This window comes from Anastrepha obliqua, chromosome 3, assembly GCF_027943255.1.
Source record: "Anastrepha obliqua isolate idAnaObli1 chromosome 3, idAnaObli1_1.0, whole genome shotgun sequence".
In the NCBI taxonomy this organism is placed as follows: domain Eukaryota; kingdom Metazoa; phylum Arthropoda; class Insecta; order Diptera; family Tephritidae; genus Anastrepha; species Anastrepha obliqua.
The window spans coordinates 106,565,704-106,578,733 of NC_072894.1; the positions used below are offsets into that span (position 1 = coordinate 106,565,704).

General features: G+C 38.3%; 1 protein-coding gene across 1 annotated transcript in view; it reads right to left on the reverse strand.

Annotated features, from left to right (window-relative positions):
- LOC129242491 (gamma-aminobutyric acid receptor alpha-like) overlaps window positions 1–12,745 on the reverse strand; it is a 45,676-nt gene extending 32,931 nt beyond the window's left edge. The window contains exons 1-2 of the mRNA XM_054879157.1: window positions 11,952–12,745; window positions 523–590 (exon numbers count right to left, since the gene is read on the reverse strand). Of these exons, the coding sequence (XP_054735132.1) occupies window positions 523–590; window positions 11,952–12,450 (567 nt within the window). The 5' untranslated portion in view covers window positions 12,451–12,745. The remainder of the gene's footprint in view (window positions 1–522; window positions 591–11,951) is intronic.
- Between the last annotated feature and the right edge of the window lie 285 nt (window positions 12,746–13,030).

The window sequence follows — 13,030 nt, forward strand, 5'->3', positions numbered from 1 at the left end:
TGTTATGTTATGTTATGTTATGTTATGTTATGTTATGTTATGTTATGTTATGTTATGTTATGTTATGTTATGTTATGTTATGTTATGTTATGTTATGTTGTGTTATGTTATGTTATGTTATGTTATGTTATGTTATGTTATGTTATGTTATGTTATGTTATGTTATGTTATGTTATGTTATGTTATGTTATGTTATGTAATGTTATGTTATGTTATGTTATGTTATGTTGTGTTGTGTTATGCTGTGTTATGTTATGTTATGTTATGTTAAAGTATATTATGTTATGTTAATGTTAACTCATTCTCTATATCCATACAAAATATCTATCAAACAAATAAAATTAAAATTTTCTTTTGAAAAATGCAACCATTCAATCAGTATTTTCTTATGACGTTATCACGTTAAACTATCGTCAGTAAACCGACTTTGCAGACAACCTCTTTTTTTTTATTTAATTTTTCTGCATTTTATTGTCATCTGTTTTTAGTGGAAGGAAAATAAAATTTATTGCATTGCCTTACCATATCCACCTCGGAGATGGGCCCCATACTGCGAACCATTATGTCTACTTCAACTGTGGCTGGTGGACCTGAAAAGAGTTTAAAAAATGTAATACTTATTTTCTTTGCTTTTTAACTCTTTGACGACTACGCAAACTCTAAAAAGCTCAGAAAAGAATGTCTTGTTTATATTTATTTATTAAAATTTAGAGAAATTGAATTCAAATCTTGTGGTCAAAGTTAACAAATTCAAAACGATAAATTCAATGTGGCATTTTTTTAATTCGTTACTTCTTGCCGAAAATGTGCACTTAAGGGATTTCGAGTATGTTGATTGTGAATCGAGATTCAGAAGTTGAAAATACAAAATGTCCTACCAAAAAGGGAGAGAAAAACTCAAAATCAGCACAGAGTTTCAAGTTAATGTACAAAGATTTAATCGCATTTAATTTATCAGCGCCTCCTGATTCCAAAGACAAAATCATAATTTGTAATAACTAAATCTGTATTCTTCATTCCTTCATTTTTAGAGCTCACAACTAATTACAACAATGACACCGGGATATTGACATCATTGGCCTTAACAACCGCGCTGTTAGTTCTGCCTTCACCAAACTGGATAAAGAGGCAAAGCGAATGGATCTGGTGGTGAACGAGGACAAAACGAAGTACCTCCTGTCTTCAAACAAACAGTCGGCGCTCTCGCGTATCGACACCCACGCCACTGTTGACAGTTATAATTTCGAGGTTGTAAAATACTTCGTTTATTTAAGAACCAGCATTAACACCGATAACAATGTCAGCCTTGAAATCCAACGTAGATTATCTCTTGCCAACAAGTGCTACTTTGGACTAAGTAGGCACCTGAGCAGTAAAGTCCTCTCTCGACGAACAAAACTAACACTCTACAAGACTCTCATCATGCCCGTCCTAACGTATGGCGCAGAAGCTTGGACGGTGACAACATTCGATGAAGCGACGCTTGGAGTGTTCGAAAGAAAGATTCTGCGTAAGATTTTTGGACCTTTGCACGTTGGCAACGGCGAATATCGCAGACGACGGAACGTATGAGCTTTACGACGGCATAGACATAGTGCAGCGAATAAAGATCCAGCGGCTACGTTGGCTGGGTCATGCCGTCCGAATGGATACAAACGCTCCGGCTTTGAAAGTATTCGATGCGGTACCAGCTGGTGGTAGCCGAGGAAGGCCTCCTTTCCGTTGGAAAGATCAGGTGTGTCCATTTGGCGCCGGTTAGCACGAGAAAGAAACGACTAGTGTGCTTTGTTAAATTCGGCCAAAATCGCGTAAGCGGTTATTGCGCCAATTAAGAAGAAGAAGACGCCTCGTGATTGCAAATTTCATGCATATGATGGCGATCAATGCTCCGGAACAACCGCAACGGTATGCACTACAGGGTCCGGCATTCGAAGTATAACCAATTAAAATGGCCATAAATTTAGTTTGGAAAATTACTTTTATTCAAAATTAAGAATCAATTTACTTTTGCTCGATATGACTATCTTTTGCTTTGACTATGGCCTTGAGACGGTCCAGTAACGAATCGCAAGCTGCCCGAATGTGACTTGCAGATATTTTGGCCCACTCGCGGACATTGGCGGATCAGCGCCTCGAGACTGGTGAATCTTTTAGTTCGCACCTTGCTCTCCAAAATGGCCTAAAGCGAATAATCCATCGGATTCGCGTCTGGTGAATTTGGGAGCCATTGTGTGGACGTTATGAAGTTCGGAACGTTGTTTTTTAGCCATTATTGGTTCACCCAAGCTTTATGAGACGGTGCCGAATCCTGTTGCCACCGAAATGTTTGTTTGCCCACGGCTTCAAAGCAACCTCCAGAATACTTTCCCGATAATATTTTGGATTTTCTCATTTACATTGACGCGCATCTGCGGCCCAAACCATTACCTGTGGCGTATGCTACCTCCTGGTGGCTAATCGATGACTCAAATTCTCTTATGAATGGTCGGGGCCAAATAAACCCTATCGTTTTGGGAGTTTACGAATCGCTCAATTTCAAAAATTTTCTAGTCAGAAAACACAATGTACGAAAATTTACCGCTTTCGGCCAAGCGAAGCAACTCCGTCGCTCTCTCAAGTCTGACTTGTTGCTGCTTTGGTGTGAGATCATGCGCCTTTTGGATCTTGTAGGGCTTGACTTTGAGATCATTTTTCAGTATGCGGTGGATGCTACGGTCAGATATTTTCAGTTATTTCGCCATTTGATTTTCGCTTCGTCAGGGATTTCGCTCAAGTCACTTCTTCACGTTTTGAACCATTTCACGTGACGTTGCAGTCTTTTGATGACCACCTCCATGACTTTTCGCGTTGCTACCAGTATCATTGTAACGAGTAATGGTGCGTGAAACAAAAACTTTATTCACTTTAAGGTGCTCGACCTGACGAACAATCGTTCGTTGTGGTTTTCCAGCCAAATATACTGCAATCACACTTTTGCGTTTGAAATCCATTACTGATTTTCTTTTTTCGCGTCTACTCTCGGCAAAATGCTTCCGCGCGCTTGTAAACAATACTCTGGACTGTCATTTAGCCAACTAAGAGAAAGCTGATGCACGTACACACTTCGAGTACCGGACCCTGTACTATGGTCCAATAGTAGGCAGGAAAATCCTAGACTCCCAAGTCATCAAAATCGATTTTAATAAATATGCGGCTAACTCAGAATATTGAATTCATTCACTTCAATCCTCCGGTTGGTGTCAATCTCACTCCATCTGCCAGGCTAACTAAGACCTGCATTAAAATAAATATCATAATTAAATATAAAATCAATTTAAGTTAAATAAATACACAAAGCGGAAGCATTACCATTACTATGTCGGCGTATATGCTCCGTTTCAAGTTAATCAAATTGAGTGCTGTGACCAACCAATACAGATACTAAATATTTTCACACGCACACTTTACACTCGCAATACATTTAAAAGCTACTGAATTATGAAAATAAATATGTGAGTGCGAATGTAGCAATGCCACCATCCACTTAAACAAAAACGAACCACGCAACTCACTAAACAAACGCTACGATGTTGAATAGTTGGCCTCACTTCTGTGGACTCCCAAGTAATTTTCGCGTAATTTATCAATGGCGCACTTCGGCGAAAGCGGGGAAATTTTAAATGCAGCTTTATTTATCTGCTGTGTACCATTGTAATGGAAACCACAGTAGTAAATCGCATTGGTGGGGCATTTCCATGTGCGTGTGTGTGTGCGGCAAATGAGCAGTTAAATGCCTAGATTTGTTTTAAATGGCAAGTGGAGACTTTTCGGCTCCACTATTCGTTTGCCGCATTTTCGCTTAGTTCAGTTATGCTGACAATTTCAGTTTATTCTCCCTTTCGATTGAACATTCGCTTGCACTGGTTCACGCATAAATTTTCGAAAATCTGAAAAGCTTCGACAAGAAAACGACGCATTTGCGATAATTCTGAAAATTGACATTTATGAAAGTGTCAACTACGGCAATCGTTCAAGGCACAACGAAAGGATGTCCTTCAAACGACGAAATTCAAATTAGTTAGTGGCGAAGTGGTCGTTCAGGCTGTGTAAGGGTAAACTGACGCGTCTGTGTGAGATGGGTAAGAGAGACGAGGCGAAGTAGTTCTGCTTAGCTAACGCGAACGGAAGGTTGTGTCTAAAAGGATGTGGCTGTAAACACGCGCGGAGTTACTGGGATGAAAGTAGAACGAAATAAAGGGTGGATCGGTGGCTCCGACTATTTATTGCATGACTACTCTTCGATGAATTCGAGTTCGAAGCCCACAGGACGTGTCTCCGTTTGTCAAGTTATAGAAAAAGTGTTTTCTAATAGCGATCGGTTCTCTGCAGACATCCGCCAGCCTCCGACTGCATTTCTGATGTGAAAAAGCGTAGGAAACAATCAGAGTCGTCTAAAACTGTAAGTCTTAATGATTTTAGTACGCAAATTTGTATGACACACAGGAAAAATTAGAGAAGAAACCCAGCAAAATATCTCAACTGGAGTTACGCGTACTATATACAAAGGGTATGTCAAAAGGCACGCCTAAATGTTGTTTTAAAATAAAACTTTTAAGGCGACAGATACTTGTAAAATTTCGAACATTTTGCGTTTTTTTCATAAAATGTTAGTATAATCCTTTAAGAATATGTCAACAAATTTTTAGAATGTAAATTTAAGTATTTCTTATATTATAGATCGTCAACCGTGACGACTCTATTCTTTGCGTTCGAGCGCTTGGAGAGATTGAATTTTTATGTATTCAAACTTTAGACGCGTTTTCCTCAAAACTATTTTTTTCGAATTGGCGTACACGATAACTCGAAAAGTTATTGACCGATCTCGCTGAAATTTTGCACACATCTTTTTCATGATATTACTTTTTATGTTAATTTGCAAGTTTTCGAAAATTTTTCGAAAAAATAATTTTTTCGAAGCAAAAATAGTAGGAAAATTAGACCCAAAATTATTTTGTGTTTGGAAGCATATTATTCCGCGAATTTTTTACTTAATTTTTCTTTTAATTCACATAGAAATTATGATATTAAGAAACAAAAAAATTTTTGGTTTGTTGTATTCAGGTCACTGACGCCGATGCTACAATGTCCGCCGATTGAGAAGCCCCGCTGCGACCATCCTGGAAGAATTGAGTGTACATCCGCCATTTTAAATGATTAAAAAAAAAAAAATTATAGTATTTTAATGTATGATATAAATAAACCGTATGGCCGTTTACAGGTATCTGTCCTTTTAACAAATTTTCGAATCTCTCATGTTTCACTATTTGTAATCAAAATACGGCTCTTAACAATTTTGTTTTTTTTTTTTTTTGTCAGGACAACTAGCAAGTGCAGCACTCAGACATTAATTAAGTCCATTGTACTACACTTGGATTCCCTTTTAATTTTCTTTAAATCTACCCGATCTCCGAAGAAATCTGAGTAGATCTTGTGGTGCCAAGGAGCCAAGATGGTCGCTTCTTAACACATCAGTGCCAAAGACCTCAAACCTGATTCGAGCGAAGGCGGAGCAGACACACAGCTGGGCAGAGTACACTGTCGGAGATGCCCAACCTTTTCATGTGCTTTGCCCACAGAAAGTGGCCCGTCATCAGTCCAACCAGCCGTCTGCACTCCCCTCTGCTTAATGACAGAAGGGTTTGCGACAGTCGATCGGACATGACAGGTAACATCAGTTTAGTACATCTGCAGCCTCTCTCAGCCTGCCAAGCTCGCTTGTGGGTGGTAGTTACCCATTTGCTAACCGTGGCTGTGATGGCCGCAGAAGGGAGTGGCAAAACGGACTCTGAGCCAAAGAAGTCTTAGCTTAGGAGTCAGAGGTCTCGTTACCCGCGATACCCACGTGTCCCGGAACCCATGTTAGCATCAGGCTATTATGTCTATCGACATAGTTCAGCCTGGATTTACAGGACTACCCCTGATGTGGTTGGAGGGCTGTTTAAGGCCATAAGCGCAGCTTGGCTGTCGCTGCATACACATATAGATCTGTCTCTCCATCGCTTTTCCACAACAAAGTTCATCGCTTCTTGAACTGCATACACCTCCGCTTGAAACACAGATGCATGCATTCCAAGAGCAAAGTGCAGTTTTGTCCCGCTGGATTCCACGTAGACCCCAGAGCCGGAGCCACGCTCGGTCCTGGAGCCATCCGTAAAAATGCGGAAACAGTGTTTGCCGGCCTCATTTTCTAAGTCTTCCCACAACTGAGCCTTTGGTAGCACTACACTGTATCTCTTTTCAAGTACGACTCTTGATGGGATGGATTCAAGGGGCATGGAGAGAATCGTTGGATCGACGTCCATGCCTTCTCTGTGTTTCAATGCCGGACAGGGGCCGTACCAGTTCCCATTGTGCTTCAGTTTGCAGATGGCCTTCAAGGCCTCTCCTTGGATGAAAGCATCAAGTGGTGGTAAACCAATCAGAGCATCTAATGCCGGGCCTGAAGTAGTCGGAAAAGCTCCGATGCAACAGATGGCCACACTGCGTTGTAGTCTTGATAAGGTCCTCCTGACTCCCACTACAGAGAGTCTACTCATCCAGACCATTGATGCATAGGTGATAATAGGTCTTATCATAGCCGTGTAGATCCATAGGACTTTGCTAGGAGAGAGAACCCACGTTTTCCCAAAGACACCTTTGCACTGCCAGAAAGCTGTAAGTGCTTTGGATGCCTTTGTTTCAACGTGTGATTTCCATAGGAGCTTACTATCCAGGATTACTCCAAGATATTTAATTTCTTTGGATAGCTGGATTGTGACTCTTTTGGCTTTGGCAGAACGAGTCCATCAAGCTTCCTCCTTCTGGTAAAGAGGACAATACCAGTCTTGGCGGGATTTGCCGATAGCCCATTCGCACAGCACCAAGTGTCAATCCGATCCAGAGTTTTCTGCACTTTCCTGCAGATGTCCGCATATGCTTGTGCGTAGACTCCCGAATCGTTTAAGGTGGTGAGTAGAGGCTCTTAACAGTTATATGTGAAAAATTACATATTTTATTATTTATATTTCATATATTAATTTTTTTTTAATCCACCAAGCAGTTGATTCATGATTGTCTAATTGTTGAGAACGTCGAGCTATCGGTGATAAAGGCTGTTCAGCACCACTTTGCAGCGATAATCTCAGCAGAACGTCCAGTTTTTGGTCTACCAGTACTTTTTCTATCCTCGACAGAACCAGATTTTTGAATTTTTTCATCAACCTTTGAATTGTCGATTCGTTTGGACGACTATTTCCACCAACAAAATTGCGCATTTTGCTATTTGTTGTTCTTAAAGATCGAAAATTTTCATAACAAATTTCAATAATTTTAATGCCTGGCGTAAAATTGTGCATCTGCCTACTTGACAAATGTCAAAGATGCCTAGGAATTATTCACCCTTAAAACCCTTTACATTTGTATATATATTAGGTATTAGGCTGACTCACGAAAAAGAGCTTCGGTTTTTCTGCCGAAATTATAAAGCTTATTAAATTTTAAGACTTTCGCGTGAGTTGGTCCAATTTAAAAATATATTTTTTATAATAAAATTTTTATAAATTTTTTTATGCAAAATTCTTTCAGTGATAGCAGAGTTTCAGTGATAGCAGAGTTCGGCATACAAATAGATAAAAATATTGTCAATGGCAGCCAAATAATAAGATTTCTTAAGGTACTTTTAAATCGGTCCAGCTCACGTAAATCTTAATATATTTCCGAACTATTTTAGTGGATGTCTTAAAACTTACTATGTTTAGGACTTATAATTCCGATGGAAAAACAATAACATTTTCAATTTTTGTTTGTTGGTTCTTGAATATGGGCCGTAAACATCACAAGTTTAATCAAAATAATGGAAATACAGTACCCATTTTTTTATTTTTGTGGATAATGATGTCTCTAATATGGTAAAGCGTCCGTAATAATTACGAGTTTTAACAAAATAATTTTTGTTTCAAATTTTTTTTTAATATTTTTTTTTGTCAGAACAAACTAGCCAGTTTTCTGGATATTTTATTTTTTTGGATAAGTTTTTTTTGTTTTATTTTTATTATTTTTTATTATATTTTTGCCCCGTTTCGAAACTCCTTTTCAACAAACGCTCTATTTGACCAATACAGTACTCAAATTGGAAGTAAGATTGTAATAATATATTTCGAACTATCTATGAAATATGAAACTGAGTTTCTGTCACTTATTTGAGCACAAAGCAGATGGTAATGGGCAACTAAAAGAAACCAGCCAATGACCCACTCTTTACAAAGGATATAGAGCGCAAAAAGCAACTCTGCTTGCTTTGAATCCGCCATCAAGCAGGCATTTTGGTTTGCTGTAAAAGGTGTTGAAGTGCGGAAATTGCTAGACGTCGAAAACACTTGCAAAGAAATTAACAACAAAGAGCATAGGAAGCTGGCAATCTGCATTTTTTCTTTGCAAATTTAAAATGTTTGCTTTTGGCAGCAAAAAAGAAATTTATTTGTATAAATATTCCCGCCTAAAAACAAATATGTCTGCGAAAAAAGTAAACTCGTTATTTAAAGTTGAATTCTAAAACACTGCTACTTTCGTACAATATTGTGAGATACAAGATTATGTTCGCAAATTCACTTTGACAGCATTTTTTTGTCACTTCTGCTTTACGCTAGTCAAGGAAAGTAGAATTTTACTGCAGTCTTCTAAATGCTGTAATGCTTTTGAAGGATTCATCCCAACTTCTTTCAGGCACTCATGGATTTCCGCTTTTCTACAAACACAAATCGTTTTTGTAACCATTTGTGTGTGTGTGTGTGTATGTAAGTATAAGCACACATATACTTGTGCTTGATTAAGCATTTCTGTTTCCTCTTTTGCATTTACGTTAGTTTTTTTGTGTATCGCTTTTGCGGTTGCTGGTGTCGAAATTTGTCACTAAGCCTTATTGATTTCAAATACCTCTGTAATAGCTTTGAGGTACAAATACACGCCGAGAAAAAAATGAAAGTGAAATAGTAGAGAGAGAGTAGGTTTTGAGAGTGACCGCGAACATTGTTGGCTAAAATTGCGCTCTTTTGCTTCTGTTAATAACGATCTAATGTTATTAACAGAGCTAATGTTATTAGCATGACAATAACACAATAGCGATGTTAAACAAACGATAAACAATATAAACGATGTTAAATGTTAAGAACTGTTATTGGAAAAACAATGTTGGGGAACCTAAATTAAACAGTTCAAATAACAACAAATAAACAAATACAGTGAAATTCCTTATAACCGGACACTCACCGTCGCAGTGTTTTTGTCCGGCTACCTGATGTCCGCTAATAAGGGATGAAGTCACAAAATGTATACCACACATATAAATTGTATTGTACATAGTTTATTTAAGAATTTTTTGGAAGTAAAGACTATTTGCATACTTTAGTATTACATGTAAATACATATATGTACATATATCGATTAAGTATATTACATTGTACAAGTCTTTACATTTCAATACTAGTTTGATTGAAAAAATTCGGTAATGCTTGATTGCTTAAACATTGATTGCTTTAATTTAAAATGTTCATTTTCAAAGTGACTCTCGATATTTTTAGTGTGCTGAAAAGCTACATAGTAATTTTTTGCAAATTGTTTCAAGCCCGCAACAAGTTTTAAAGCCTCATTGCCTCAGTGGAATATCATCTTCAGAATCAAAATCTGGAAGATCCTGATAAGTTTCCAAAAATCCTGCTTTACGGAAGCAATTTCGGACGGTTGTGGCTTCCACTTTATCCCAAGATGCTTTGATGAAATACACAGCTTCTAGTACATTAATAGCAAGTGTTTTAAAACTAAGCTTATATACAATGTTTTAAAATTTTGGATTATACCTTGATCAAGGGGTTGGCTAACTGCCGTTGTATTTGGCGGCAAGAAAATAATTTTTATGTTGGTTAAGTTTAATTCCTTTGGGTGAGAAGCCGCGTTATCTAAAAACAAGATAATTTTTCGATTCTAGGCTTTCATTCTTCGATTGAACTGCTGCAGCCATTCACTCATTACTTCTCGAGTCATCCATGGTTTTTTATTAGACTTCCAATCCACTGGCAGTTTTGCGATTTGAACATATTTAAAAGATCGAGGACGGGCTGCTTTACTTATAACCAAAAGCAGCTCCTTATCTCCAGCCATGTTGGCACAGAACAAAATTGTGAGTCTTTCCTTTGATAGTGTACCGGCCACGCATTTTTCGGATTTAAGAGCGAGGGTTTTGTCAGGTAAGGCACGAAAAAAAAGCCCACTTTCGTCTGCGTTGTAAATGTCTTGAGGCTTGTAACCGGTCAACAGAGATGGCAGTTTGGTCTTAAACTGATCGACACCATCCTGGTTTACATCTGCAGCTTCACCAGATACACATTTGAAAGCAACATTATTCCTTATTCGCCATTTGTTTAACCATCCATCTGAAGCATTAAAATTAGGTACACCCAGTTTGCCTGCAATTTCCATTGCCTTTGCTTTCAAAATGGGACCAGAAATCGGAATGTTTTGACTTCTAGCCTTAGCGAACCAATTAAAACACATCTTGTCTATTTCAGAGCCGCCTTCTTTAAGAACATTCTGATGAACATCTTTGATGAACATTAACTCCAGACTCCCATTTAGAACGATTTTTTTCTTTATTTTTATTGATTTCAGCAACTTGTGTTTTGCCAATATTGAATCTTTCAAAGCAAAAGAAACGTGTACCTACCTTTACATTTTTGGGCTCACTATACTTTACCTTTTTGCAATTCCACGTACTGATAATTTATCTTTTTCGAAAACATTAATAATTTCCATTTTTTCTTTAATAGAAAGTACCTTCTTTTTCGGCGCCATATTATTACGAACTTTGAACGCAACCATTCGCATGCAACTGACTTAACAAACTGAATAGAAAACTACTTTTAATTTAAAACACAGGGCTTGAATGTGTGCATACATGTTAAAAGGGGAATCACGTCTTTCATTTTTATAATGAACAACAAAACTTGCTTGTGATATTTTTGAATTTTGTCCGTTTATCAGAAATTTTTTTATGAAAATGGTTGGAAATACTTTGTGCGCGTCCGGTTATTAGAGTGCCCGTTTATTAGGATGATATTTGTATGAAAAAATGAATGAAAAACCTGTGTGCCCAAAATTTGTCCGGTTATTGGAGCTGTCCGGTTATAAGGACTGTCCGTAATGGGGAATTTCACTGTAGTAGTAGTAGCTGAGTAGAATGTTGGATGGAAAAATACCATTGCAACTGAGATTTTAGGTGGCGTGATGCTTTTTGTTTAACTGTTCATAAAACGCAGCTTTATTTTAGGTAATAAGCAACTTATTTTAGAATGTACAGATGAGTCTTACGTTGACGTTGAAGATTAAAGTCATGTTTTCTGCAAATACTCACTGTTTCATTTTAAATACATAATTCGCGCGAACTAAATATAAAGAAACGACTTCGATTGCGGGCTCATCAAAGGGTTATCTCCCTAGTTACAATATTCTATCAATCAGCAATCGACTGCTAATCAAAATCTAGCTTGAGGGCTCATTTAAAGACACCGGGATTTAGGCACCAAACCAACTTAACGGTGGTGTAGCCAGTTGCTCAAACCAGTTTTTTCTTTCCACAAACAGAATTTTGCATAATTTACTGGCCCATCAACACAGTTAGATCCTTCAAGTACTTTAAACGTTTATTGCGCATTTTAATTTTTTTTTTTCATTATTTAGTTTGCTTTATTTATTTTTTCTTGGTTGCACCGATTTTTTGTATAACAAGTTTTTCTTTGCCACTTATCAATGCAAGAATTCAGTGCTGCCAAGTATTTATATAAGTACACAACCGACTTCTTGCTTCATACGCAAGTCGCTAAGCGGTGGGCGAATCGAAAGCAACAACTGTTTATGGTATTACATACGAATGCGTTTCCACTTACCTCCGAAACCCGGTCGTATGCTATTATCGTAGCCACGCAATAAATTGTCCAGCAATTCAGAAATGTTCGCATGATTGTTGCGCTGCGTTAGGCGCATGTGAGAGGCGGCCATGGACCAGGGGGCGGGTGCGCGTGAACCCAAGCCGGACAAAACAGCAGCAGCAGCAGCAGCAGCCGCAACACCAACGTTCAGCTCAGCGTTGGGCGCAGATGTCGCAGCGATGTCGCTAGTTGAGTTCGAGGCGGACAGCGAGACCGAAACGGAGATGGCGGATGCATGCACGATGATGCCGGCCGTTGGAGCTGTTGACATTGGAGACCAATTAATGTGGATGTGATGTTGCATGGCCGGCATGAGAATGCAGCTAATCAAAAGTTTTAATAAGCGACGCATGAAGCTGCTTAAAAGGCTAATTGTGTTGTGACGGCCACTAGCAGAGGTAGCTGATGGAGCTGGCGAGGCTGCGCGCGTGGAGGCGGTACTGGCAGCAGTATGCATGATGCTGCTGTTGCAACATCAACAATGGCAATTATGTGGTGTTTTATAATTTTCGTTTTCGTTTTGCTGTTGTTTATTCAGGGTGTCGGACACTTTTGTTTGCTAAATAGCCCAGCGGAACTGTCAGCGGTAAACAGCAAGCGAGTTTGCTGCTTCTGAGAGCTATGCGCTGTGAGCTCCCAGCGCGATTAGCGCGCAACACTTTGCACAATTTTTAGTTTGTGGGTTTTTTACGTCATTTTTAATTGTTTTTAAGCAATTTTATTTTATTTTAATATATTTGTGTTTAATTTGGTCCTTACTTTATATTTTCGAGCTGGGAAAATTGAAAATGTCAGCAAGTTTTTGTTTATCAATATTAAAGAGGCATGCATGCAAATCCAACCAGGCTTGAGTGTTTTGAAATCACATTTAATTTGTTGTCTTTACGCGAAAAACTGTTTAATTTTAATTGTTTTTTTTTTGTTCCTTGTTTTTTTACGAAAGCTTAACTAAGAAGGCTCTCGACTCGATGAACAAAACACAGGGTGTCTGGTGGCAGAATTAGGTTTAAATGTTAAATTTTTCCCCAACCGCTGAG